Here is a 27,576-nt window from a genome sequence, read left to right on the forward strand (position 1 = left end):
CTCAAGAGCCACCTCTGTGCCTCAAACCAACCACTGTGACAGCGAGTCCCCAAAAAGCAAAGAAAAACGCCCAAACAAACGTGTTTATGCAAATGCAGGGGATTTGGGGTGTCCCACAGCTTTCCTGCTCAGCTCCCTCAAATCTGGAGCGGCTAACTCTGCAATCATTAACTCAGCCATGCCCAGCCTGCCATGCAGACAGTGCCACGACAGCCGTGTTTATCCGGGCTCAATAATGCCCTGCATCGGCTCCCCCACTTTCCCTTCTGCACCAGCAATAGCCGGAGGAAAGAGCAAAGTCCTGTCGCTGCTCTCTGCCGCCAAACACGCGGGTGCAGCACTGATTTCCCCTCGCTCTGGGGCACAGATTCATCCCAGAATTTCTCCATGAGCCCTGCGAGGGTGCAGGGATGCTGGGATGGCCCCGGACAAGGATGGGCAGCCCGAGCCTGGGGGCTGCGAGCCTGCAGGTGCGCATGGGGCCGGGAAATGAGCAGGGTTAATGTGATACCGAAACCCTGCCCCTGCTCTTTCCTCACCCCCTTCTCGCTCCCCCATCCCTCTCCTCCTTTCCTTGCCCCAGACACAGAACCCTCTCCACAGCTCCCATCCCCGTCGCTCTCCCCGCATCCCTCCCGTCCCTCTCGCCATTGGCCCGGCGGGCGGCGGCAGTGCCGGCGATTGGAGCGGCTGTCTGTCAGTCTGTCTGTCCGTCTGTCAGGGCTCCGCCCGCCCCGGCCCGGCCCCGCGCTCAGTGCCGAGCGGAGGCGGCGAAGCGCGGGCAGCGGCGGCGGCAGCAGCAGGTACCGGGCACCGGGCACCGCACTGGGCATCGCAGCGGGCACTACAGCGGGCACGGGGTGCGGGGAGAGATGCGAGACCGGGGCATGGCCGGCAGAGCCTCCCCAGCCTGGGCAGGACCTGCCGGGCGGTGCCCACGCGGCTGCGGGGGAGCCCCGAGGGCGCGGGGATGGGGATGGGGATGCGGAGCTCACGGGGGGCTCAGCCCCGCTCTGGGAGCTTTTGGTGGCTGGGAACAGCCCGGTGGATATCACGAGGGGAGAGTGACCGAAATGGCCCCAAATCATTGAGGTTTTCCGCTTTGCGATGGTCTGAGAGGATGCTGCAAGGCTGCGTTGCTGCCTGGAGCAGTGCTCGGACTGAATCACTGCGGTTTGGGGTTTTCTTTGTAGCGTGACCGTGTCTTGCTATAGAAAATTTAAAAGATGCTCATTTCCTTTAAAAGTAGAGGAAGGTAGTAAAGTGGCATGGCGGGATCCTTACTACAAGAAAAAAATGTTACGTTAAGGATAAACTAATCAGTTTCACAGGCGCCGAACTGAAGTTAGTAGCGGGCAGGATGCTGGGTGGAATTAGAGCACTTTAGTTACTTGCCCTATATTACTTTTATAACCCATTTGTTCAGAATATACAAATCAAAAGCTGCTGTAATAAAACCATGTTTTTCAGCTCTGAGAGCCTAAAAAGCACAAGTGGACCTTAATCACATGAGTTTGTTGCATTAAGATTTTATTACCATTTTATAGTCTGTTTGATTTTACCAAGCAACACACTACAAACCTGAAGTTATCCCTGCCTGGCACCTCTTTTTATATATATATATTTCTGGGCTCCTGCTTTCTGTAGTGCCACTTGGTTGTAAAAACAGACACTAAAATAGCATTTGAGGCAGAAATAATCACAAAGGAGATCTTCAGAAAAGTGTGTCAGAGTTCTTGTAAACGTGAGAAAGGTTGAAGCTGGGGGTGGAACGAGTTAGTCAAATAATGAAAAGGGAAAAAAAAAATGTAACTATTTATATGCAAAGACGTCTGGCTTGCAAACTGCCAAAAGTGGTCGGAAACTGAAGCAGCAGCTCTGTGCCCTGGGCGGGCTGGGGGGACAGATCAGAGCCACCTGCCCTGCCAGGGCTCCATCAGAGCCCTGCAGTGAGTGATGAGGGGCTCCGGTGTCACAGGAGCCACCTGGAGCCCTGGGAAGCGGCCACTCCTCTGACAGTCCCTTCAGTTCTCCTGCCCGTGGGGCAAACCGGCTCGGTGACAGTGGCAGGAGCACGAAGTGTGACCCTGGGATGAGAGATGAGCCTGGGAAGCAGCGATTCCTCCTTGGGTTGGACATTCTTGGCCAGCGACATCAGGAACTACCTGAGCAAGCACTCGCTGGAAGTCTTTACAGAGATTAGAGATTTGCAGGCACGGGGGAAGATGGGATCAGCCACTAACAAAAGAAATACCCACCGGCTTAGGGAGATCAGCATCCAGCTGCTCGGTGCCTCATGACTGCAAACTCCTCCAGGCAGTTTTAATCTTTTTGTGTGTGTGTGACTTTGCAGCACGGAACATGCTGGGGAGGATCCTGCCCTCACATTTTAGGCTTTACACCCTGCAGTAGCAGGGAATCATTGCTCTGTTTTATGCTGCTCATTTTGCTCAGTCCACCCCAAAAAGCGTCACTGAGGACTTATTTTACCTTTCTTTATTTTAATTGGGTGTGCCAAGCCCGGAATCCTGACTTTGCACGCATGAAGGTGCTAATGTGGTCACCATACATTCTGCTTTACCATTTGGGTTTTTTGTCTTCCTCATGTGTTCCTTGAGGTATTGCCTGTAAGTTGATTATTCAGAGCCTGGGACATTTGTATCTTGCATAATCACAGTGAATGGTGGAAAAGTTTTGCAAGACTCTGCACCCACGGAACAGAGTTGGCAGCTTTTTCCTGGTGGGTTAGTGAGATGCTGGGTATGATTTCAGGGGAGAGATTCCCCCTTTGGATTTTGTGCTTAATGAATTGAAGTCACTGTGTTAAGGCAACAGAGTTATCAACCATGCACAGGCTGTTATAGGGGTGAGCAGCCCTGAAATGCATTGGCCTGGGTTTCTCTGGCCACCCTGAAGGGTGCTGTGCTTCCCCAGCACAGTTAAAAAGTGCATTGTCTTGGTCTGGTGAGGGGCTTATCCTTGTGCAGAGGAGCAGAATTTGGGAGCTGGAGCAGCCCAGAGCAAGGCCCAGGCAGGATCAGGGGCTTTGTCCACAGTCAGTGGCAGCGTGGCTCTCCCTGCACCTGCGCCCAGCTATCCCAGCCCTGTGTGCCTGTGGGATTCCTCTCCTGCAGCCACTCTCCTTTCCCTTTTCAACCCTGATTTATTCCTAGAGCTCCCCACCACAGGATTAGTTTTGTTCCATCTTGGCCCTGAGTGACCCGGTGGCGTGCGAGCCGCTGGACGCGGGGCTGGAGAACAAAGAGTTCCTGCACGCATGGTCTGGGGAACACGCTCCCACAGAGCCACAGACTTATCTGCTCCGTGAATCCCACACAAAACCATCCGCCCCACTTCAGCAGATGGGATAAGTGATTGTAGGCAAGTGCTCAGGGAGAGCCACTAACTTCAGTGGATTTTATGTCAGAGCTCTCTCGAGTGCAGAGGAGAGCGTGTGATGAGGCAGTGAAGTGTTTATTATTAGCAGAGCAGTGTTGTTCTAACCTTAAATCTCTCTTCAGGCAGAAGTACCCCTGAACCTGGGCTTCTGCAATGTTGCTGCTGCCAGAAATAGTGTCAATTCCACCTCTAGATTGTAAATGAGCTTGAGCGGTGGGCATATGTTAGCACTGGGAAATACTCTGTTTATCCTGAAAGTGCTGAGCAGCAGCTCTTGAAATTCCTGGAGCAGTGACGTCCCCTTTATTCACTTGTGCTACTTCACTGACATCTCTAGAGTTACAATAAAACTGAATTTAATTGCTATTGTTAATGGCATATTGCTGTATGGCATCTATAATCTTCAGTCACTGGAGCTCCCAGAGCTTGGCTTGGTTGCTTCAAAAAGAAAAATGAAATGCTAACAAGCTTTGTCTAACTGTGGCTGGTGGTTTGAAGGAGTTAGGGAGTCATTTCTATGTTGAGAAAGCAGGATCAAACACTTTTTCCCCTAAAAAATACTTTGATTTTGTAATATTCTGGCTGAACAAAAAATCCAAGAAAAAAATACTTTTTATCACTTTTATAGCTTCATATTTGTCAGTTCAAGTGCTTTAGATATCCTCTGTGATAGGAATTTATTTTTTGGGATGGGATTAAGAGAGGAAAAAAATAACATTTAGATTTTAGAGTTTTGATAAATGGTAGCAACCCATGACACAGAAATAAAAAGTCCCCAAAATATCTGAAGGCCTTGAGCTCTTTTAGACTTTTCTTGTCTCCTAGCCTCTCCTTGAAAAACTGCATCAATCTTTTTAGCTTGCCATATTCCAAATAAATCAGGTTTGAAATTATAATTCAATATTATTCTGCTTTAAAAGCCCAGTAGGAAACAGAATCTCAGCCAGTCAGATGAAGGATGTGGCAGCCTGCGGGGCCTGTGGTGCTTGCAGGGTGTGTGCACTCACTTCTGAACATCTCTATCTCTGTCCCTTGGTGTGGATGTTGATGTGTGTGTGTAGAATTGCTGTTTCATACTGAGCTGGGCCTCTCAATGCTGAAGGGTATGGCTCAGCATTTTTCCACCTCTCAGAGGAGTTGGTGGACTCTCACCTCTTCTTATCAGAGGAGATTTTTATTTATTTATTTATTTAGAGGCATCCAGCCATGGGAGAAGCTAGCAGCCACGGACAGCACAGCCAGGATGCACCTGCCCTTTTACAACCCCTTATGCTTTGTGGGCATCATGCTTGAGATGTTCAGGCCTTTCTGCATGAGATGTTGCTGCACCCTCTGTTGGAACTTGCAGTACAAGGAGCTGCCTTTGGAAGGAATCTGAGGTTTCTAAGGGAGGGAGCATTCCAGGTTGGCTTCTTCCCACCCATCCTTGGTGGCAGTGGCCACTGTGCTGATCTTGTGCTCTGCCCCAGTTCTCCTTTGGTTTTAGTTCCTGCCCTTCATTTCATAGCTGCTCTGATTCTTGGTTGTGGGATTTTGAGTCAGAGAATGAAGATAAGTCATCCATTTGAAAGTATTCATCATTTCCTCTCAATGACACTAATAGGGATCTGCCCTCTTCAGAGAAATCCCCCAATGTACCACAGCCTGGCAAGATCTAGGGGATTGCATGAGCAAATGCAAATTATCTGCAAGATGACATTCTGTTTATCTAAAAGCATGAAATAAAATGAAGTGTGATGCCTGTTTAGGTCATTTTTAGGGGATGGGTGGGGAGTACTTGGTATCAGGAAACCTAAAGGCTGCAGATGCCATGTCAGAAGTCTTACAGCCATGGGAGCCTGTGCCAATGCTGGACCAAATTCCCTGTGCCACATCAGATTTGTGCTGAATGGGTTAATTTTGCACCATCTGGCTTTGTGCTAGATCAAATATTGTTTCTGTTGTGGTAGCCAACACGAGGCCAGGATAAGCTGGGAGTAATATCCTCAGCTAATCCAACAGAAATATGATTGTGTACCTGTTCCTTCTCCAGATCATATCTGCAATAATGGGTGATTTAGCAACGCAAAATAACCCTTGTGGAGACAGGGAGAGGACTGAGGGTGGAACACTTCTGCTGGGAATACAGGCTCTGACAGCTGGGGTTGTTCAGCCTGGAGAAGGTATGGCTCTGGGGAGACTTTAGAGCCCCTTCCAGTGCCTAAAGGAAGCTGGAGAAGGAATTTTTACCGGGGCACAGAGTGATAGACAAGTGGGGAGTAGCTTCAAACTGAAAGAAAGCAGTTTTGAAAGAAATTATTCCATGTGAGGGTGGTGAGGCCCTGGCACAGGTTACCCAGGGAAGCTGAGGCTGCCCCTGCATCCCTGGAAGTGTCCAATGCCAGGTTGGATGGGGCTTGGAGCAGCCTGGGATAGTGGAAGGTGTCCCTGCTCATGGACACAAACTGGATGGTCTCTGAACTCCCATCCAAGCCAAATCATTCTGCAGTTCTGAGATTTGAGGGCTGTGGGTAAGCTGAGTGTGATGATCTCCTTGCAGTTGGCAACAGAGACACAATAGGAATGTCTAACTCAGATTAGGTACTTAGCTTTAAACAACTCATTATGAGAGAAAAAATTGCAGTCCTAGAGCAGAATTGCTTCCTAGGGAGTCACCTGAGGCACAAGAAATGGAGGCACAGAAATGGAGGTGATTTAACTTTGCATTTTGCACGCCGCAGTGACCTCCAAGGTGCTAATCTGAGGTTAACCAAAGCAGAACAGCTGGAGTTCTGCTGCATTTCGAAGCATTGCACATTTCAAGCAGTGAGTTCATTTAAGTGCTGTCTGGGAGGCTCTGCTGCTCCCCTGCTTGGCAGGAATCTCAAGACTAATACCTAAGAGGATTAGGGAGCATCGCTGGATGTAAAACAAGATCCAGGCTAAGCGGTGTGCACCGGTGAGCTCGGGCTCCCAGGGCTGTTGGGGAAGCTGTAACTTGCTGATCTTTAAAAAACAGGAGGATTTGTGGGGAAATGCCCTTCCCTCAGCCGAATCCTTGGTGTGTGTCTCTCCTGCTCTCACCTGGCTCTGTGTTTCCACCTGCCCATCTCATGTTGTCCTGTGGTGAGTGTTGCAGGAGGTGCTGATGAGCAGCAAGTTTCTTTTTCTGTGATGATTTAAGCTCTCCTAATGTACTTCCCTGAGCCCTGTGTTGTTTGGTTGGACTTGAATGAGTGGGCATCCAGCCCATCAACACATGTCTGAGCTGGAGGACTTGTCATATAAATCTCAAGCTCTGTCCTTGGCTGGTAGAGCAAAATGACCTTGTGGTACATTATTTCCCCAGAAAGTTCCTGTAGTGCAGAGAAGAGGGGCTGGAAGGCACTTGTGTCTCAGGAAAAAGTGAAGTTCTAGGTAGTTTCATGCTAATATTCCATCTGGTTTTCTTTTTGTTTTTACCTTCATATTGATTAAATCATGAGTATAAAAAAGTGTAAGTGCCTGTAAACCATGGTAAATGTCAACATGAGATTATTGTATCTCAATAATATTGAAATACATCTATTATTTGAAATACATCTATTATTGAAACACATCTATTCTGAAATACATCTATTCTCAACATCCTTGAGTTGTGTAACACAGGATGTTGCATTTTTTGCATTTTAGTGCTTCTATCTTTAGAAACACCAGAGAATCACGTGTTTCGTGTTCTTTATTTGGGTTTTGCTCATTTTGTTTAATTTCTTACATCATAAAGGATTTGCCTGAGTCTGCATCTTCTGCTTGGAAACAGAGAAGGGACAGCTGTAGGAACTAACTGGTAATCCTTGGGAAGAGCTGACCAGCTGCCCATGCAGAAAGAGTGCTGAATATAGAATATTCTTTAATGGATTGTAAGAATCCAAATGATGGAAAATAACACCATGCAGGGCCAGGGGTTGGGAAAATGCTGGTGGTGTATCTGGAAACACCCAGCTCCATGGGCAGTGACAGTGATGGAAGGCACAGTGTTATGCCAGCATTGGCCAAATGTATGGGTAGCAAAAAGACATTAAAGCAAGAGTGACATTAGGGAGGGGGAAGTTAGGAATTATAGCATAAAAGACCCTTTTGTCTGGTTAATCTGTGCTATGGCAAAAAGCAATGGCCGGGTTAAATCTGCTCTGTACATTGGCACTGCAAGTTTCTAAAGATGGTCTGAGGCAGCTGCAGCCAATTGTATTTGCACAGATAAGCTGGAACAAGTAAATAGCCTCCGAAAATCTGGCTAGATGTATCTTCAAAGCATTTTCAAGCAGCTAATTGAAAATTATCCAAGCCACCTTCCTGATTCCTTGCGTATATTGCAATAATTTCCCAGTGAATGGAAAGGACTTGGAAAACACACAAAGGGTTTGTGAGTGCTAAGCTCTGCTATTTGGAATTTATGTAATTATAAATATGTCCTTGCTCATGTGATAACTCGAAGCCAGTTTTTGCTGCTCTCTTCCATGTTTCAGACTCCAGTAGGTCTAATGATGTAAAAGCTGGTCTCTGACATGAGGGATGAGTCAGGATATTCCTATTGCCCTCCATTCCTAGGAAGTTCCTCCCTCATCCTCCCTCTGTGCATGCAGCACTGATGGTGAGCACAGCATTCAGCTCATGGTCAGCTGGCTGCTCTCTGGGTGTGTTTCTCATTCCTGAAACTTTTCCATGTGTGCAGGACCACGCTGTTCCCACAGGAATTGCTTATCAAACATTCCAGTCCAGTCCTTGTGCCAATCCCACAACAGCAGCATCCTCTGTATTGCTGATCCAAAGGGATGCTTTGAAAAACTGGGCTAAAAATGTGAGGTTTGCACTTGGTGTGAGCTGGGTGAAGTTCCTCATCTGCCAGGAAGCCAGCTCAGTGTTACTCAGAACAACTCACTCATCCCATTCTTGCTTTTATCTCCCTTGCACTGAGCCAGTGCCCTAAGGACAAGCCCTGTTCACGGGACTGGGACATGGATTTATCTCACTTCTGGGAGGCTTCCCCACTCCTAAAGCAGCCAGTGGATTACACTTGATCCATATGGTGTTTATCAGCCATGACAGAAGGAGTGCTGCTAATCCTCTGAAGCCAAACTCTCCGAGGAAAATTCACTGTGTGTTACCAAGAGAAGTTAAATGGACAAACCCAGATTAATTTATCCTTTGCTGCACTAATATGAGCTTGGTACTTGGATATGGACTTGGATATGGACCAGGTTCTAAGTGCTTGATCAGTAATTCCAGGCTTGCTCACACATTGAGGAAAATAAAAATAGAGGAGACCCATCACAGCCACCAAGCATTGCCTGGGGCTGCTCCTCTCCTGTTTGCAGTACACTTCCTGATCATTTTTAATCCCTTACCCCTGTTCATTAGGAAATATCTCCATGTATGCAATAGAATTGAAAAAAAGGCTAAGTCTACTCATAAACTGTGCTCAGCTGTGGAGAGCAGAAGTTATGTATAGATGTTATTTGCCACAATAATACCATATAAAAGTCAAAAAACCATAATGTGGAAGGGAAGATTAACTATTATTGGGCATGTTTCAGCAAATGGGATTATTTTGCATGTCAGTTATGAGTTAATTTGCAACATTAATCTCATAGCAGTCCTTGGCAGAAATACAAAATGTTTTTAATTGGTCCTGTGACTTTTTAAATGATCACCTGATGAAAAGCTTGTAAGTTTTACTATTGATTTAATGCTAAATATTATGGGGGGGGAAGTCTTTACAGATTTCATCAGGAAATACAAATCATATGCTTTCATTGCCTTGCTACTTCTGCTGTGTTGACTCGATAATGTTGGCACTCTGGAGCCAGCTGTACAGTGGAAAAAAAAGTAGAAATTTTGCAGCAAAATGAGGAAATCTATGGCAGAGAGATAATAGCATTGGGACTGATTCAGTGTAAGCAAGAAATCACCCGCTGAGTCATTAAAAACAGAGATGAATGGGAGGCAATAAATGGATGACTTGGAAGAATATGAATGATTAGGAAGTGCATGAAGTTGCTTGGATTTTTTCCCCTGAAGATTATATTTTGTCCTCTGAAGTGGCATATGGCTCCTGTGAAAGCTGATACCCACAGTGAAGGTGTCACAGCCAGTTTATAAATACTTCAAGAGGTGCCAAGCAGCTCTGGGGGCGGCACAGAGCGGGAGTGGGCTCCCTGCCCACGGCACCTGGGCACGAGTCATTAGCCCAGGTCCACTGGGATGGGTACAGGAGGGGCTGTTGGGGCTGAGAAAGCTTCTGGGTGGGGGGAAAACATCTGCTGCCTGGAGAAAAGGCTGGCTGCTTTCTTGGAAATGTTTCACCCTGTTTGCTGTTAACAGTGGCAGGAGTTGAAGAGGGGATGATGTGGTCACCTGGGTCCGGTGGCCCAGACTGCTGCCACCAAGGAAATAAAACCTTTGATGAAGAGCTGTAATCTCTCTCCTGACTCATGAAATACCGAAATATCAATATAAATTCATGAGGTATCAAAGGAGAGATCCCAGTGTTTAAAGGAGTTTTTCCTCCAGGGTGAAGCTGGACTGGTTGGAGAGCTCAGGGCTCCTGCTTGCATATCAAGTAATAACAGAGATGTGCTGCTTCTATCTGCTGAAATCAGTGAGAGCAAAATCAATCCCCAGCCAAGAAACCTTCTTTACAAGTGCAGTCAAGTGTAACATCAGACATGAGTCTGATACAAGTTTGATAGGAGGAGGGTGCAGCTGCAGCCCTGGCTGCTGTGCAAGGAGGCGTTTGATTTACATGAGTATGAACCATTCCGCCCCTTGAGCCTGATTCAGCACCTAATAATCACTCCTGACTTTAACAGAGTGCTAAAGCAGGCTTATTTATTGCTTCCAATATTGCATCCAAAGATGAGAAACAGATTTAGAGCTGTAAGAGTCATAAGAACACTGGAGAGGCAGAAAAAGTGGAAAAAATAGAGCCTTGCAGCAAGGCATCATTTTTTTGTGCCAGCACATTACAACAGTCTATCTCTGCAGCAAAATTTCCACCCCTGCAGTCAGTTTTTGCATTTACGCTTTACAGATCAAAGGTACTTGGTTGTACTCAGCCAACTAAGGTAGGAGTTACCTGGAGGAGTCCAGCGTGGAGCTGCAAAGTGATGCCAGGCTCACCTGCCCTGCACTGTCATCAAATCTCTGCTGGAATCTGGAGCTTGAAATAGGAAATAGTCCATGAACACTGCTCCCCAGACAGGGTAAATGAGATAAAGTTATTTGCAAGTGAAAGTTCGACCTCATTTGTTTATAAGGCCCAATACTTGGACCAGACATGTTGTAAACACGTGTTGTAGCACTCCTAACATGAATGTTTAAGATTTGGTAGCACGTGTAGTCTGTCCCTTGCCCTTCTGGGGTAGGAGCAGCACCTTGGTGGTGATCTGAGCATCACTTTCTGCCAAGTCCTCCTTCCCCAGGGCCTGCAAGACCAACTGGTGCAGAGAAACACATCTATTTAGCAAATGTCAATCATTTTTTTACAGCAACACACAGATAAGTATTAAAGTCTTCACCAAAGGCTGCTATTATTCCCAGGTTACAGCCATCTGAACATAGTTCATTTTATCAGGGGAAAAAAAAGCCCCTTTTTCCCACTTTCATGCTGATGAGGCTGTCATCTCAGGGGGAGCATTTTTATGGAAGCTCTCAAAACAGATATTGGCAAAATTATTGAGAAATAATGCTTTGAGGATGCTCTCTTATTAAACAGTTCTTGCTTAGCATTTGTTGCATATTTAAGACCAGTATTCAAGGGAGAACCTTATTATTTTCATCATTTATAGTTCAGCCAAGGCATTTAAGGAAAAATACTCTTGGTTGCTGGCAGGGTCAGGTGGTGCAATGCACAGGAACAGGGTGAAAGAAGGCAGTCTGCATTGGTAATCAGGTTAGAGTCAGCTGCCTCTGCCCTCCAGCCTGCTCTGAAATGGCATGTAGTCTAATTAGTTATAGAAAGGATTTTACTGAATAGTTGTAAACAGATCTGAGGGCTTGGAATAAAATCAGTCTGACTGTGGAAACTTTTCAGGATAATTATAAACTGTTATTGGCAGAGTGTGAAAGAGAGACCAAAGGACTTCTAGCAGTGGGAAACTTGTAGCTGTGTGGGCTGTTCTCTGCAGGGGGAAGAAGGGGGATGCAGGTCTTTATCAGAGGAGGGATAAGGGGCTTCAGTCGGTGGGGACACTGCATTAGGGGTGCTTTTCTTTTAAGGCTCTTGAATGTTTTGTTCTCTTCTGTAATGTTAGTGATGCCCTGACACCTGAAGTACCAGCACATCCCATGGTGGAAGGCATGTGACCAGGTAAACTGCATAGTGAAATGCTTATACTTTTTAAAATTAGAAAAAAAAAAAAGAAAAAAAGAAGAATATTTGAGGGGTTTGATCACGATTTTGTATAAAGGCATGTAAAAATTCTCTTTGCGCAGATCAGAATGGTCTTGGCTCAGACTTTCACCATCTCCCTACTGAAGTAAGTGCTGAAAATTGCATCTCCTGGACATTGCATCTCCTCACTGCCCCACAGAGCCAACCTGGCCACCAGCCCACCTCAGTGTGCCACCAGACTCTGCATTCCCGTTCATGGCAATGCCCCAGAACTCCACCAGAGAAAATGGCTTTTGTTTCGCTCAGCCCCTTGACTTCTCCCGTCCATCCCCTCATGGCGGCGGGGCTGGCCGGCCATTGGGCGCAGCGAGGGAGGACGATGGCTGCAGCACCCCCCTGAGCAATGGCGTGGGCTCCTCGGGGGCCCCCAGCCCCTCAGGGGCCCCCAGCCCCTCAGACTCCTCTGCTGAGCCCCTCTGCACACCCAGCCCGGCGCAGGACCCGACGCCGCTCGAGGAAGGGATCAAATACGTGTCTGCCCAAGGGGAGGAACTGGCCTGTGGCTGGGGGGCCTTCACCCCCGGCTGCCTGCAGCCCTGCAACACATCCAAAGGGGTCTTGTTCTTCCTCTGCGTGGCCTCCTTCCTGCAGGGCATGACCGTGAACGGCTTCATCAACACCGTCATCACCTCCATCGAGCGCCGCTTCGACCTGCGCAGCTACCAGAGCGGGCTGATCGCCAGCTCCTACGACATCGCGGCCTGCGTCTGCCTCACCTTCGTCAGCTACTTTGGGGGCAACGGCCACAAGCCCCGCTGGCTGGGCTGGGGCGTGCTGCTCATGGGGCTGGGCTCCCTGCTCTTCGCCCTGCCACACTTCACCACGGGCCCCTACGAGGCGCGCTCGGCGGCCCATGTGGGCGTCTGCGGGGCAAACCAGAGCCTGCCCTGCTCCCAGGCCGCCTCCAGCCTCTCTGGCTACAGGTTTGTCTTCATGCTGGGGCAGTTCCTGCATGGCATGGGAGCCACGCCGCTCTACACGCTCGGCGTCACCTACTTGGATGAGAACGTCAAGACCAACTACTCCCCTGTGTACATTGGTGAGTGGGGCTGAGGGGTGTGACCGTGTTCACAGCGGGCTTAGGATGAGGGAAGAGATGAGGATCTGACTCCATGTTTCAGAAGGCTTGATTTATTATTTTGTGATGTATATTATATTAAAACTATACTAAATGAATAGAAAAAAGGATTTCATCAGAAAGCTAGCTAAGAATAGAAAAAGAAAGAATGATAACAAAGGCAGCTGTCTCAGACTCTCTGTCCAAGCCAGCTCACTGTGATTGTCCATTAATTAGAAACAACAAACATGGGCCAATCAAAGATCCACCTGTTGCATTCTACAGCAGCAGATAATCAGTGTTTACATTTTGTTCCTGAGGCCTCTCAGCTTCTCAGGAGGAAAAATCCTAAGGAAAGGATTTTTCATAAAAGATGGCTGTGACAGAAGGGCAGCTCCAGCCCTTTAGCAGCAGGATGGTGGGAGGGAGAGGCCATGGTCCTTCATCATTGTGGGAACCCAGGAAATTCCTCTGGCTGCCCTGGAGGGCTTGAGACCCTGGCAGGGGGCTCAGAGACCTTGGCACGGAGCCCAAGACCCCCGTGCCTTTGATTGAGCCCTTGGAAAAAACAATTGCCAAGCTTACTGTCTAACATAGGTGATAGGTATTGGAAAGTAATTGTAAATATTGTACACGTAGTTTTTAGTATAAAAAGATAACACCGCCCCGAGGGCAGGCAGAGTGCCTCTGACTGTCCTGCTGAGTGGACCTTGGCAGGTCAGGAGAAAGAATTTTATAGATAAGATACCATAAACAACCTTGAGACCCAGAAATTAAGAGTTCTGACTCCTTCTTTGACCGCTAGGCTGGGAAAAGAGACTTTCTAATTTATCTTGGTGTCACTCTGACCAGCTAGAGACCCCAACCCCACACTGTGAGCACCTCTCCTAACACTGCCCAGCCTTTTTTTCCAGTTGAGGGGCAAGGTGGAACTCAGAGGGATGTGGCAGCTGTTTTGATTATTTACCAGGAGGAAAACTGTGAGCTCAGTTGGGTATTTTTCCTCCCACAGCTTGTGCCCTGTAGGTGGGCAGTGCCTCCTGCTCCTGGCATGGGGCCAGCCCATGTGGCATTAGCATCACTGGCAGACAGCCATGAGGCCATACCCCATATCCGTGCAAGGGGGCATAGAATCACAGCATGGTTTGGGCAAAAGGACCTTTGAAGGTCATCTAGTCCAATGAGAAGGTACACCAAGTCAGCTCAGACACACATCCAGTCTGACCTTGTCAAGGGATGGAATATCCACCACCTGTTTGGGCAGCCTGTGCCAGTGTTTTATCACCATCATTTATATCTGATGTAAATCTTTAGATCATCATCCCTTCAGGCCTCAGCACAGCAGGGATGGTCGCTGGGCTGCTCAGCTACTGCTGGAGCAAAGCACAGCCAGGAGAAGAGGCTCAGCTCACTCCTCTGCATCACTGGTCACTCAGCAGCTGCCAAACACTCACAGGCCTGTTGGTGAAAGTGCCAAAAGGGTGATCTTCTAGCAATTTCAAAATGTGTCAATCTGCCCATGCAGTATCAGAAGGCTGTGTAGTGTGGGAAGGAGATCACAAGGAGATCATCAGCAAGTTGATCTTTCCATGTGTCATGGTTTAAACAGCAAACGGAAATAAGTGCCAGTGGTGCTGTGTTTAGTGTAGACATTTTGTGTTGTCAGTGGGGAGAGAATCCTGCTGCTCATTGCTGTGGCAGTCAGGATGTGGCAATGGGATCAGCAGCATCCCTGCTAAATATGGTTTAATTCTGAACCAGTTTTACCTGTCCCATACTATAAAACTTCACAGGTTGGATGCAAAAGCTTTCCTGGAACAGAAGCATGACAGGAAAACTTGTTGGAACGATCTGGGTTTGTGTCTTGGTGGTTTAGTGGGAAGGGTGTGAGGCAGCCAGAGGCTGAGCATCCTGTATCCAGGAGGGAATCACACTGGGGATCCCTGGCTGACGTTGTCTAACATGACTTGTTTTCCCTTTCAGCTGTTTTCTACACTGCTGCAATCCTTGGGCCTGCAGCGGGTTATCTGGTAGGAGGAATGTTTCTAAATATTTATACTGAAATTGGCAGAGAGTAAGTCGTTAAAAAAAAATCTTGTTCCTTTCCCTTTCTGCTCTATGTTTCCTTTGGGGTAGAAAAAAAATAATACCAATGATCTGGAGCAATGATCTGGTGGCTGGGTGGACGTGTGCCTGGGGTGTTGGGTGGTGTGTGTGCAGACAGGGAGGCTGGAAGGGTGGTTTGCATTAGTGCTGCTGCTGAGGGGAAATTGCTGACAAACCTGTCAGCTTAAATCCTTCCTCACGCTGCACTGCCTGTGCTAATGAGGCTGTGAGCAGCAGGTGGATTTTTTGAATGAGTTCCCTGATGAGGTGGTGCTCCCAGCAGTGCTGCTTGCCCTCCCAGCCATCCCACCAGGATGCTTAGTCCCTCCTTGCTTTGTAATATTTGTGATTTATTCTTCTTTCCTTCCAGGCTCTTTGGTAGATCACAGAATCACAGAATGCTTTGGGTTGGAAGGGGCCTTAATGATCATCTAGTTCCAACCCCTCTGCTTTAGGCAGGGACACCATTTACTAGACCAGATGAATGGATTAAAAAGGGGGAATGGGTTTCCTGGGGGAGAAATGAGTTATTTCGACCAATTTTCTTGCAAAGGGTGTTTTTGGGGTGGAGCAATGATCTTGAAAACCCTCAAAGCATAGCTGAAAAGCAGTGAGGTGAATTATGAGAATGGTGTGATTTCCTGGGCTCGTGGTGTGCTGTGCTGAGGCAGGAGGGATGGAGGACATGGCATCCCCATCAGATCACTCAGTGTCCTTTGCTGTCACCCCCATGACCCTTTGGCCCCTGCCAGCCTCAGGGCAAGACCCATAGGGCTGCCCTGCTCTGTCCCCAACCATCTCCTCTGTCCCTTTGTCCCTTTGCCTTCTCTTCCTGCAGGACAGACATGGCCCCCGAGAACACGCTGTGGGTGGGGGCCTGGTGGATTGGCTTCCTGGGAGCTGGAGCTGCCTCCCTCCTCATCTCCATCCCCATCCTGGGCTATCCCCAGCGCCTCCCAGGTACAGGGGATCCTCCTGGGCTTGGGATTTGGGGCTGGGACTGCACAGTGCTCCTTCCTGGGCTCAGGGTTTGGGACTGGCACTGCACAGTGCTCCTCTCGCCCTGGGGCTTCCATCCATCCTCCTGCGCGTGTCTAGAGAAGGGACATGGGAGCAAAGCTTCCTCTGTTTAAGTTGGAATTCCTAAATGGATTTCACCCCATCTGCCTGTTACTGCTTGTCCCTTGCAGCTGTTGGTGGAGGGAGGATGTCATGTTGTGTTGGTGGAGGGAGGATGTCATGTTGTGTTTTCCCCCTGTAAATCCATGTTTTCAGTGGCATCCATACCCTGTGTCTGACACACTCCTCGTCCCTTTGCCTCTCATTTTTCATGTAGGGTCCCAGCGCTACATCGTCATGAGGGTGTCAGAGGCTCATCAGCTGAAGGATGGCAGCCACAAGAAAGCATTGGATCCAGACTTTGGGAAAACAGTGAAAGACCTGCCTCGGTGAGAAAAGCACCCCACAAAGAGCTTTAGGGAGCCCTGCAAAGGGCAGGGAGAGTGATGAGCCCAAACTGAGCTTCCTCCAGCCCTGCCAGCTCCAAGGTGTTGCCCTTCCTCAGGCAATGACACTTTCTTGCAGAGGAGGTGTCAGGGTACCTGATCCTGTCAAGGTAGCTCTTGGCAGGAGGCTGAGCTAGAGCTGGTGCTGGGGGTCCCATGGGGGAGCAGGGGACAAGTGGCCTGTCCCATCTGGGTTTTCACAAGCTCGTGTCCACCTGCAGTGCTGTGCCACACACTGAGTTTCACTGAGAGTGGCTTGATGCCCAGCTTTAGGTGATGGGAGATGCCCAGGCATTGCCAGCTCCCTCCCTCTCCCCAGCAGCATTATTTCTGCCTCACCTGGCCCAGTTGCGTGTTTCCAACAGCTCCTCCTCCCCAGCCCCTCGAGGCTTTATTCCTTTCCTCTATTTTTACTTGGGTTAGATCCCTGTTTTGTCATTTTTAATAAGAAACGAGATGAAACAGGCCCTGTGATTCTCACAGCTCCCTTCCAAAGCCAGGGAACAAAATATACCACACTGTAACTTTCAGTTCCTTTTCTCTTTTATTCTTGGTTTCCTTTTTTTTCTTTTGCCTTCACATCTTCCAGCCACCTTTTATATATTACTATTTCTTATCTCTCCAGCAAGGCAGTGACACAGCAACTTGCTTAATCTTGAGCTGCTGCTCAGCTCTGTGATGGGAACAAAGCAGGAGCCAAAATAAAATGTGATCTTTTAACAACATATTTTTGTTATGGATTTTTGAAATATTTTATGATTTTTTTTTTTGTTGTGCTGAGTTGTATTGAAATGGAGGGCAGGGGGAGAGGTGCTGCTTTGTTTATTGCAGGGGGTTAGCTGGCATGGAGACTCTGGATGTTGCAGAGATACCTGAATATTGATTCCTTTTGGAGTTTGCAGTCAATAAGGGGCATCTGTCACCATTGAGATCTTCCTTTTTTTTTTTTCATTATTTCTCCCAGGACCGTTTTTAGGGAGGAGATTTTATCCATGTGTGATGGCTGCTCCCTGCAAAGATGTTGCTAAACCCCAGGCTGCTGCCAACAATCACTTCTGAGCATTAGCTGTGCTCTTTGTTGTGCTGGCAGCGGAGGATGGAGGCAGAACAGGTGCTCAGAACAGGAATATTCTGCACCAGTCGAGCTGTGTTGTGTCAACACAACGACTCACACCCATCTGAACTGCTTGGAGACTTTGTAGGAAGTTTACCAGGGGTTAAGGCAGTTGTATGAAGAATATTACACTGAACAGACTTCAGTGCTGTTATTAAATGGCATTCTTGACTGGGTGCCATTTTCCGAGGTCACGGCTTGTTCTCCTCACGGAAATTGAATTCAAAACCTGCATTTAAATAACGATAAGTCTGTGACTAAAACCAACACAAACAGGGCAGCAGAGAAGGATGATATTCAGTGCTTGATGCTTTTCTTGCTTGTCTGGAGCAAAGCTCCCACTGTTTCTGCTGGTTGACAGCAGGAACAGAGACAATCCTCCTCCAGAAGCATCTTTCTCTCCTTGTTTCTGAATAATAAATCCCCAAAGGTGGGAATTTGTATCAATCAATTCAGACCAGTCCAGACCTCAGTGTGCTTTCAAAGCAGGAACCCAACAGACTTTTGTGGTCCCTGGTTTTGATTAATGAAAGGGAAGTGCCTTCAAGGCTTTCTGCTCTGGAAACTTGCATTAAGGAGGAGATCCCATCTGTGCAGGCAGCTCCTGGGGACACGTGGACCAGGCTGGAGGGTGAGGCCAAAGGACACTCCCTGTTCCTTTTGTCTTGGTCAGGGACTGTGTGCCACACATTTTCTCACAGTACAGGCAGTAACAGTCTCACAAAGATAAGCAGAAATACTGATTAAATGTAATATTGTTCCATGCCATCAGGTCCTTTCTAAGTGAGGTTCATGCGTTGCTGCATTCACAGTGCTGCCTGAGCGCTTACAGGAATGGAGCCCATACAGCCTAATCCTCTGCCCTGGAGACACTTCTGTATTAACTCTTGGGTTGAAAAGGCCTGATAAAACAGCATTTTCCTTTCTCTGCTTCCATATGATTGCTGTCATGGAGTAACCCCTCCTGTCAGAGCAGAGGGGCTCAAAGGGAGGGCATGCAGAACTGTACCAAGAGGAGGTTTTGTCCCTGCAAGCTGCAGGGTGGAGTTTGTGAGGATCACTGCCTGGCCCGGCAAGCCCTGATCTTCAGCACAAGGAGCTGTGGTCAATATTTCACTGATCACTCCTGGATTAGGTGCAGGATGGGACTTAGAAAAGCCATGAAATGGAACAAAGGGAGGTTGGTTCGTGTTCCTGTGGAGTGCATGTGGTGCCCTCTGTTCCCTTGGTGCTGGTGACAGTGGGTGTCACTTCTTGCTGGAAAAGCCCCCATTCAGATGCTGTAAAATTGGATAATATCCATTTATCTGGGGTGTTCTGAGCATACCATTCTCAGAGGAGCAGGCTCTGATCATGCAGGTGGTGCCAACCTGCTCAGGGAACCATTATGTGAGAAAGAGTTCCTGTGTGTGCCCATATCAGTAAAGCCTTGGAGGCTCAGCTTTTTTGGTGGTGGGATTCTTTTCTGCAGTGCTGGGCCTCTTTAAATCCCTTTGGCTGCAAGAGCTGAGCACTGCCAAGGCTATTCAAGAATTAGGTGATTCCTGGGTGTGTTGAAAGTCCTGCTGATGTAATAAAAAAGTTTGTGCTGTCTTTGGTAAGGTTTTATGTGCCATAGCTCCTCACAACTACATCTTCTGTCTTCAGACAGATTAAATTGAGTAGATCCTATTCTTAGTGCTGAAAGGAGTTCCTTTGCATTTTCCTACTTGCAAGTCCAGCCTGTAACTTTTGGGCAGTGGGCAGAAAGTCACACTAGTGCAGGGAGCAACTCTTCTCTGTAAAAAGGTGAAAGCACTGTCTGTTTTCTGCCTCAGCCACAAGATCTACACGGATTTTCTCACTAAAATATTAAAATTTATGCTTCTAAATAAAGCACAGTCAAAAAAATCTGGAAAATAAAATAGTACATTAAACTAATCCCAAGAGCTAGGCAGTGTAAAGCCCCCTGTAATCAAAGTGTAGGAATGTGTGGCATTTCTGTCTTTCAGCTTCTTTGTTCTTTTGATTTAATGAAATTCTCCATGTGAGTGAAGTTGCATAAATCTGACTCTGAGCCTCAGCACGTCTCTCCCTTGCTCGTACCAAGGCAGGTTTTCTCTGATCTCACATTTCCACCAGAGCAGGAGGTGGTGACTGTGCCTTTCTGCTCTGTGAGCATCCCATGGCATGGCTCTTGCAGGATTTGTGCCCATCCCAGAAATGGGATAACCCATGGCACTGGCCTGGGCTTGGCTAGGAGGAAGTCATGGGGCAGAATTTGAAACTGGTTACAAAACATCCCCTGAGAATCAATGTCAGTCCTCTTAGTCCAATATCCGAGATAGTGAGAGATAATTGAGACCATTCCCTGTGCCTGAGGGCCTTTCTGCTGGATCTGCATATAAATGACACATGGCAATTTCTCAGGCATATCTGTGGCTCTCTCCTAAATCCCAGTGGGTCAAAGTAAAATTGAGTTACTCAATTTACAGTTAAGCTTCGAGTAAAACTGGGTTTAGATTGTGGCAGAAGGATTGCTTTCTGTTTTTCAGGTGTCTTGGAGGTGTTTCCTCCATATAGAAAGGCTTGCTTGGTATTTCCCCTGAGTTACAAAACATCTCTGGTTATCAGAGGTTGTTATTGTTCTGAGAGTGTGGGTGAACAAGTAACGTGTGTATGTGAGGATGTAGCACAAATTTTGCTCTTGGTTGAGTCAGGAGTCCCAAGATATCTGCCAACAGGCCCTAATAAAGCCTTGAAATGATGGAGATTTGGTGAGGAGTAATGTCCTCTCAGTATTGCCCCATTGAAACAGACAAAGTACTCAGCCTGACCCCAAATGTTGGAAAATTCCTGCTGAAATCATTCATCCATGTAGAAGTTGTGGGTGCCCTTAGTGTGAGCTACACACATGTACTCTGTGTCCCTGACTGGAAAAGCTCCTTCAGGCCTCAATTATCTTGCTTTTGGTGTTTTTCCTTTCAAAGAGTTGCAGGATGATGGGATGCTGTGTGTGATCCTTCTGACTTGGAAGACCTGAAATCAAAATGTGCCTGAAATCTGTGATTCAATTCCAATATATTTGTCCTTCTCAGGTCAGTGCTGCTACTTCTGAAGAACCCCACCTTCATCTTCCTCTGCTTAGCAGGAGCAACTGAAGCAACCCTGATTGCTGGGATGTCCACCTTCGGACCCAAATTCCTGGAGTCTCAGTTCAGTTTAAGTGCCTCTGAAGCTGCCACCTTTTTTGGTAAGGAAAACATGTTTTTGCTGTGTTTTCCCATTTTGCCAACAAATAGAAGAGCACTTTTAGCTCGTTTAGAATGGAGACAGATGCTTTGCAGTTTAATTATGGACTGGTTATCCCCTTCAGCTGTTGGATGGGATCATTTCCTATCAGCACACCTACACCCAGTGCACTTCCAGAGCTGCATCTACTGACATCAGGAGGAAATGTGTCACTTCTGTAGCCATCTGTTACCCTCTAGAGGAAGGCAAAATAATTGTAATTCCTCCTAGTGCATCACCAGGAAACATTGGCTAAACATTTCCTCTGAGGAGAGATGTCAGAGCTGGGGGGGATAGCATCCAAAAACTGGGCGATCCTCACCTAAGTGCTGTAACATAGACCCAGGAATGGTGTCCAACAAGCATCAGCACTCCTCAAAGAGCCAGTTTTAAGATCTCTGGGTAGGAAAAGCTGCCTTAACAGGTTCATGCCAAATTACCTGAGCTGTTACACAGGACCACCCACTACAGCAACATCCACTGAACTCCCACCAAGAAGCCACACAGAAAGCAAGGAGTCATTTATATGCAAAATACACTGCAATTAATGTATTCAAACCTGAAAACTCCTTGCTGACATTTCCAAACTCACTTGTGCGGTTTTTTTCCTCTTCCTTTTCAGGTTATCTGGTGGTGCCAGCCGGAGGGGGAGGCACATTCCTGGGAGGATTCCTCGTGAATAAACTCAAACTGCGCTGCTCAGGAATCATCAAGCTGTGTTTGCTTTGCACAGTGTCAAGTTTGCTGGCCATCTTCATTTTTTTTATCCACTGCCCTAACATGCCCATGGCAGGAGTAACCCAGATGTACGATGGAAGGTAACAACAACCACCCTGTCTGTCTGTGTGTCTGTCCTGAGGGGATCTGATCAGAACAGGGTAACTCAAACACACAGTGCTGGTGGCAGTTATGTGTGGGTGTGTTGGGGGTGAAAGTTGGTGTCTCACACCAGAGTGTGAGACAGAAAATAGATTTTCTGTGTGAGACACAGAAAATAGATGTTCCGAGTTTTGCAGTGAGATGGAGTTTATGGAAGAGGCTCCCTAGTTAGTAAGGGAGGGAAGATCAGCAGCACCAAAGTGGGGGATACTCCACTCTTCAGCTGCCTTTGCAGCAGCCCCCATCTCTATCCAGTGGGGTAAACTGGACCAAAAGTGGGAATCTCCTCTCTGAATGGAAGTGTCACCCTAAGAGCTGGTCACTTAAACTCCCTTGGTGACTGTGGGAGAGACAGCTCCAGGGCATGGTTAAAATTTGGTGGGATGAAAGCCTTTCCAAACCTGGGGATCCATCACAACTCCCACTGTCCCTTCCTCTCTGCATTTCCTCCTGTAAAGAGCTGCTCACTGACTGCTCCTGTGTTTCCCTCAGTGCTTTGCCAGGTGGACACCTCAATCTGACAGCAGCCTGCAATGCCCAGTGTGGCTGCCTGCAGGGCACCTACAGCCCTGTCTGCGGCACTGATGGCATCATGTACTACTCCCCCTGCCACGCTGGCTGCAAAAGTGTGTCTGTAAACCTCAGGAATGGCAAGAAGGTAGGTCTGGAAGCACTGTGCATGAGCAGGGTGGTGGCACATCTCTGAGTGATTTGGCTGGCTCAAAAGGGTTTGAGCTTTGCTGCAAATCAGTGCAAAATCAGGCAGGGCAGGGTGGATGCTCTCAGGTACCACGTGAGATGAAGGCAGGAGGTACTCTGAGGTCACCCTGCTTTGCTTCTCTCATTGTGTCCAATCATCTTTGCCTCATTCTGGGTCAAACTCTGCTGAAATCCATGGAAAATCACCCAGGCAGGCAGGGAGCTTGGTAAGCCCCTGATTTCTGTCCTAGTGCTCCTTTAGGGTCTTGAATGAACATGATGCACCTCCTCATCCTTCCAGCATGTTGCTCATGGAGTCAGGCAAAGGCTTAGGGAGGGTAGAGGTGATACTCAGCTGCCTGGCAGAGTTAATTTCCCTTGCTTGATTTTCCTGTTTGGAAACAGAGGTGTGTCAAAAATGCAGCTTGATTTCCACTTCATTCTGGGAGTCTAACCAGCTGCTTTCTGCCCTCCCTGAATTTCTTATTTTTAAAGCTTTGACTGTCACCTTGCTCTCCTCAGCAGAGCCCCCACCAGCCTTTCTTTCCCAGGTCTACCAAGAGTGCAGCTGTGTTGACAAAGCCCTCCTGCCTGGCTCTGGCAAAGCAGAGGCAGGGAAATGCACCTCCTCCTGTGCCAAAAAGCCCTTGCTCCTGTGCTTCATATTTGTGGTCATCCTCTTCACCTTCCTGAGCAGCATTCCTGCCCTGACTGCCACTCTGAGGTAAGCAGGGATGGCCTTGTCCTCTGCCAGCACTGCAGGAAGCCTCAATATCCTCCTCTCTGCTTTTTCCTGCTGGATCAAGCATGGGAAAGGTGTGATGGGAACCACTGAGTTGGCAGCCTGGAGACATCAGGACTAATTCCTGTCCCAGTCTAGCTAGGAAAGGAAATTTCAGCATTGGGAGCTTTGTCCTCTGACATGGGATACACACACTGACAGCAGGGGTGGAGGGACACCGCACTGGGGTGACCCTAAATCTCCAGAGGGATGGAGGTCCCAGGTGAGCCGCAGGTCCCAGGTGTGCTGGAGGTCCCAGGTGTGCTGGACTCAAGGACCTGGAGTTGTGAAGCAGGGAGGTGATGCAGCCTGGCAGCATTTTTAAACAAACCCCTTTTTCTCCCCAGGTGTGTCTCTGACAGACAAAGGTCCTTTGCACTCGGGATCCAGTGGATTGTGGTACGAACCTTAGGTATGGAGCAGAGGGAATCTGAACACCAAAAAGGTCTGGTGGTTCTGTCACCCAGGAATAAAACACACTGGGTTGGAAAAGAAGGGAGTAGGACACACACTGCTGAAATGGAGGATGCTTTCTTCCTTTTGCTCTCATCCGGGACAACCTAAATCCCTTTGCATGTGATTTGCAAACTGATTGAAGGGTTCTGTAACACATCACAGGTGACAGATTCAATATTCTGCCAATGTGCTCTAATTTTAAGGAGAAGGAGCAGAGGTGTTGAAGCTCCTGTGAGTGTCTTTTGGCTGTTGTGCAGTTTGTAGGTCAGGACAGCCAAAAGACCTGCTGGACTCTCAGATCTTGAAATCCAGCATATTTTTGATCCCTGGTAGCTCTGGATGCTGCAGGATGAGTTCTCTTAATCATGGTATCATCAGAGCTTGGTGCTTTTCTGCAAAGTGCTGCCCAAACTGAAGGTGCCCTCTCTCTCTGCCCACAGGAGGCATCCCTGGCCCCATTGCCTTTGGCTCCATGATTGATAAATCCTGCCTGCTGTGGCAGGACCAGTGTGGGGAGCAGGGCTCCTGCTACGTTTACCAGAACTCAGCCATGAGCCGCTACACCCTCATCGCTGGACTGGTCTACAAGGTGATGCTGCTGCTTATCTCCACTCCCTGGTGAAGCAGACAGGTTTTTAGGACATAAGGTTTTGCTCTAGGAAAGAATTGTACAAAATTGGGTTGCCCTGATCTGGCCCACTCCCAGACAAAATTAAATTTTCACACAAGAAATTTCTCAGGGAAGGCAAAAGCCCTGGTAGCTTCTCATCAGGTAATGGTGCTCCAGACACCATCATTCTGTTAAATTCCCATTATTTTCTAGGATTACAGCTTCTATTGCACTATATGAAATACCTCCTTCCAACAGCAAACAAAGTGATTTTTGCTAGAAATGGAGTAAAATATCCAAGTGCAGTGTATTAGTGAGAGTGAGGGATGGCATTGTGGGCAGGCTGTAAATAACCATTCCCCAGTCACTGCTAGAAAATAAGAGAGCTTAGAGCTGTGGGCTTTATTTATTAGCAGAAAACCATCATTTTAACTGCTCCCAAACAAGCACTTGCCCTAGATAGTAGTGTTTAGCAGCTGCTGTGATAAAGGGGTTTTCAAAAGCCTTCCAGCAAAAGGCTGAGGCAGTGTTGGCTCATGCAGCACTGTGCTCCAGGTGTCTGTGTGGGGCTGAACTTTTCCAAATTCCCATTGCTATGGGGCTGGCTAAATTCAGATTTTTACCCACTCTGGCTCTCAGTGCTGCTCTGCTTGCCAGGCTGGCCAACATCTTCTCCCCAAAGCTTGGTCAGCAAAGCTCATTGCAGATGTGGGATGGTTTTGGGGGAGAGCAGAGAGTAATGAGGTGTCTCCATGGCTGCAGGTGCTCGGGACAACCTTCTTTATAGTGGCCTGTTTACTCTACAAACCCCCACCTTCAGAGTCACCTCCAGGCAGCTTGGATGCATCTGAACGTGGCAGCAGAGACCTCCAGGAGCACAAGCCTTCACTGCCAGCTGCAGAGGATATATAGTGCTGTCCACATGCAAGAGACTTTTTCAAACTGAGAAATACCACGAGAAGACATTATGCAGTTTCCCAAGGGGTTTTTAAATCAACAGTAATATTTTAAATTTTTATTCTTTTTTTAGTTGAAGATAAATAATTTAAGTGACCACTGGTGTGCTTTGCTATTTTCTTAACAGCAGAAGCACATTTAAAGTTGTGCGCTGGTGCCACGTGCAGTTATTTAATTTTATTTAAAGAAAGGGCTACTGTAGCTTTATTCTGTGTCTGTGACAAGCCAGGACCACGTTCTCCACTTGTGGAAGTAATCACTGGTAACTCCAATGGAGCATGTGGGGTTTAAATCACCAGAGGATCTGGGCCAACTGTATTGAATATCTCAATTGTAAAGCCAACTGTAGCAAAACAACTGTTGGGACTTCCAAGCTGGGGAGGAGCACTGCTGTTCTGCAGTCTGCACTGCAAAGGGGTCACTGGCCCTTGAACTGTTGCATGCAAAGCAGACAGCCCTGGCAGTGTCCTCCTCCTTCCCACGGCACACAGAATCACTCTGTTCAGGAGCAGCTCCTCTCATTATGCAAGTTCCTATTACTGGGAGAGGAGATTTGATTAGCAAATCCATCAGTACACTACAGGCAGCCATTCCCAGAGCTGCCAAGCACTGTACACTCACTGCCTCACTCATGGCAGGGTTTACACCGTGGTGACACTTCAGTTTTTTTATTTGTGTTGTTTAAAAGTGATGCCTTTTGTAATGTACTGTGCAAAACTTGAACTTCTTGCTGTTTGCTGGGCGTGGGAAGGCGTGAGATACAGATCTATGCAATGTTTATCTTGGGTTGTTCTGTAAAGACAGTGGGTTTGGGTAAACAGGAAGGTTGGAGTGAATTTAGTTTGTCTCTAGACCAGTAGCCTGAGGGGTGGGTCTGCCTTGTGGAAGGGGGATGCTGGTCTGTAACTCTTGCAGGGAGAGAGGGCAGCGTTCCCAAAACGACCTTTGAATGTGCTCTTGCAATATGGATCAGGACCTTTCTGAGGGGCAGAACTGGGGTACATGTGAGTCTGGCTGCCCTCTGAGTGGAGATCAGGCCAGGCCGGTGCTTGGTGTGCAGTGTCTGCACAGCCACAGGGTGCAGGTGCATGCCCAGGGGGGCACAGGGAGCCCCTGGAATCCTGTCTGGTGTCACCGTGGTCACAGGACAGCACCTGCAGCCCTGAGCTGCACAACTGCACTTCCTTCCTGCCAGCTCCCACTCAGAATTGCTCTGTAGATGTTTTTGTATATTCTGTGTATTTATGCTTCCACAGAGGGACACAGGATGGGCATTTGCTTCCTTCATTAGCAGAGGACTGACTCTCAGAGTGTTCCTGTTGCAGGCAGGGATGGTGCTGCTGGGAGTGGAGTTGATATTCAGGTCAGTGGAGGAGAGCAGCTTCTTCCATTCACAGATCCCCTTCCAGCAAAGCCACAGGGTGAGCTCTCTGCTTCCAAACCCTTGTTTCCCAGCCCCTGAGGAGTGCTGGGACACACTGTGCACCCCCTGCCCCATCCCTGGAATTGCTCAGTGCCAGCTTGGCTGGGGTTTTGAGCAAAACTTCACCATCAAGCTGAAGATGCCTCTGCCCACAGCAGGGAATTGAAACAAAATGATCTTTAACTCAAACCATTCAATGATTCTGTTTTTATCTCTAGTAGCTGCTGGAAAAACTAAAAGTGATAAGGGCGAGATGGATGGTGGCTTTTGGTGCTTGTGGAAGGGCAGCTGGTGCAGCTTTGATGAGGCATGCAGGAGAGCCCTGTTTTTCTAGGGAGGCAGGATTAGACCCACTGATGCAGGATTTAACCCCAACACCTTCACCTGGGTTTGGAGCCACCTGCAAGCACGAGCCTGTCTCCAGGCCTTGCCCTTCCCAGCTTAGACACCTTGGGTACAAGCAGGGATCTTAGATGGGCAAATGCATGAATGTATTTTGGGAGCTGATTTTATGTATGATGTATTTATGAAAGTTAGAAGTTTTTTCTTCATATATATATATATATATATGTATGTGTGTATATACATATACATATATATATATATACATATACATGGATATTGCAATGCAATTTTAGTGTTTATAAAATGAGCTTTATCTGAGTGTGTTGTTTTCAGAGCTAAACAAAAGCTCCTGGGATTCTGGGCATTTATTATGTTGTTGTGGGACTGGCAATTCAAGGATTTTAGTAAGCAGCAACATGGCATTCCTGTTCCATAACCAGGCTGTTTAGGTGTACAGGTAATTTAAAATATTTGGAAGTATGTTTTCCAATCTGATATGAAGTATTATATTGCTATAAAAGCATAGAAATATAATCACTCTTTCACAGGTACTTGTGTGTGTGTT

At 47.7% G+C, this 27,576-nt stretch overlaps 1 protein-coding gene across 3 annotated transcripts; it reads left to right on the forward strand.

The window, feature by feature from the left end:
* The first annotated feature begins 750 nt into the window (after positions 1-750).
* On the forward strand, positions 751-27,576 carry SLCO4A1 (solute carrier organic anion transporter family member 4A1). Of its 3 annotated transcripts, XM_064730159.1 has the most exons (14): positions 769-803; positions 11,670-11,725; positions 11,851-11,894; positions 12,401-12,848; positions 14,850-14,940; positions 15,811-15,932; positions 16,309-16,420; positions 20,669-20,823; positions 21,484-21,679; positions 22,233-22,398; positions 22,991-23,163; positions 23,568-23,632; positions 24,117-24,265; positions 25,049-27,576. In XM_064730159.1, the coding sequence occupies exons 4-14, from the start codon at positions 12,404-12,406 to the stop codon at positions 25,196-25,198; spliced, it is 1,824 nt and encodes a 607-aa protein (XP_064586229.1). In that variant the 5' UTR covers positions 769-803; positions 11,670-11,725; positions 11,851-11,894; positions 12,401-12,403; the 3' UTR covers positions 25,199-27,576. The 3 variants fall into 3 exon arrangements, with proteins under 3 accessions (XP_064586227.1, XP_064586229.1, XP_064586228.1); XM_064730158.1 differs by having other exon boundaries at positions 11,851-12,848; XM_064730157.1 differs by lacking the exon at positions 11,670-11,725 and having other exon boundaries at positions 751-803; positions 11,851-12,848.

The sequence above is a fragment of the Zonotrichia leucophrys genome, chromosome 20, assembly GCF_028769735.1.
Source record: "Zonotrichia leucophrys gambelii isolate GWCS_2022_RI chromosome 20, RI_Zleu_2.0, whole genome shotgun sequence".
Classification (NCBI taxonomy): domain Eukaryota; kingdom Metazoa; phylum Chordata; class Aves; order Passeriformes; family Passerellidae; genus Zonotrichia; species Zonotrichia leucophrys.

Bases quoted from the DNA above. Each gene is read 5' to 3' on its own strand.
- SLCO4A1 (XM_064730157.1), top strand. From the start codon at position 12,005: ATGGCAATGCCCCAGAACTCCACCAGAGAAAATGGCTTTTGTTTCGCT. The intron at 15,933-16,308 runs GTACAGGGGATC...TTTTTCATGTAG, and splicing joins CTATCCCCAGCGCCTCCCAG to GGTCCCAGCGCTACATCGTC. The intron at 20,824-21,483 runs GTAAGGAAAACA...CTTCCTTTTCAG, and splicing joins TGAAGCTGCCACCTTTTTTG to GTTATCTGGTGGTGCCAGCC.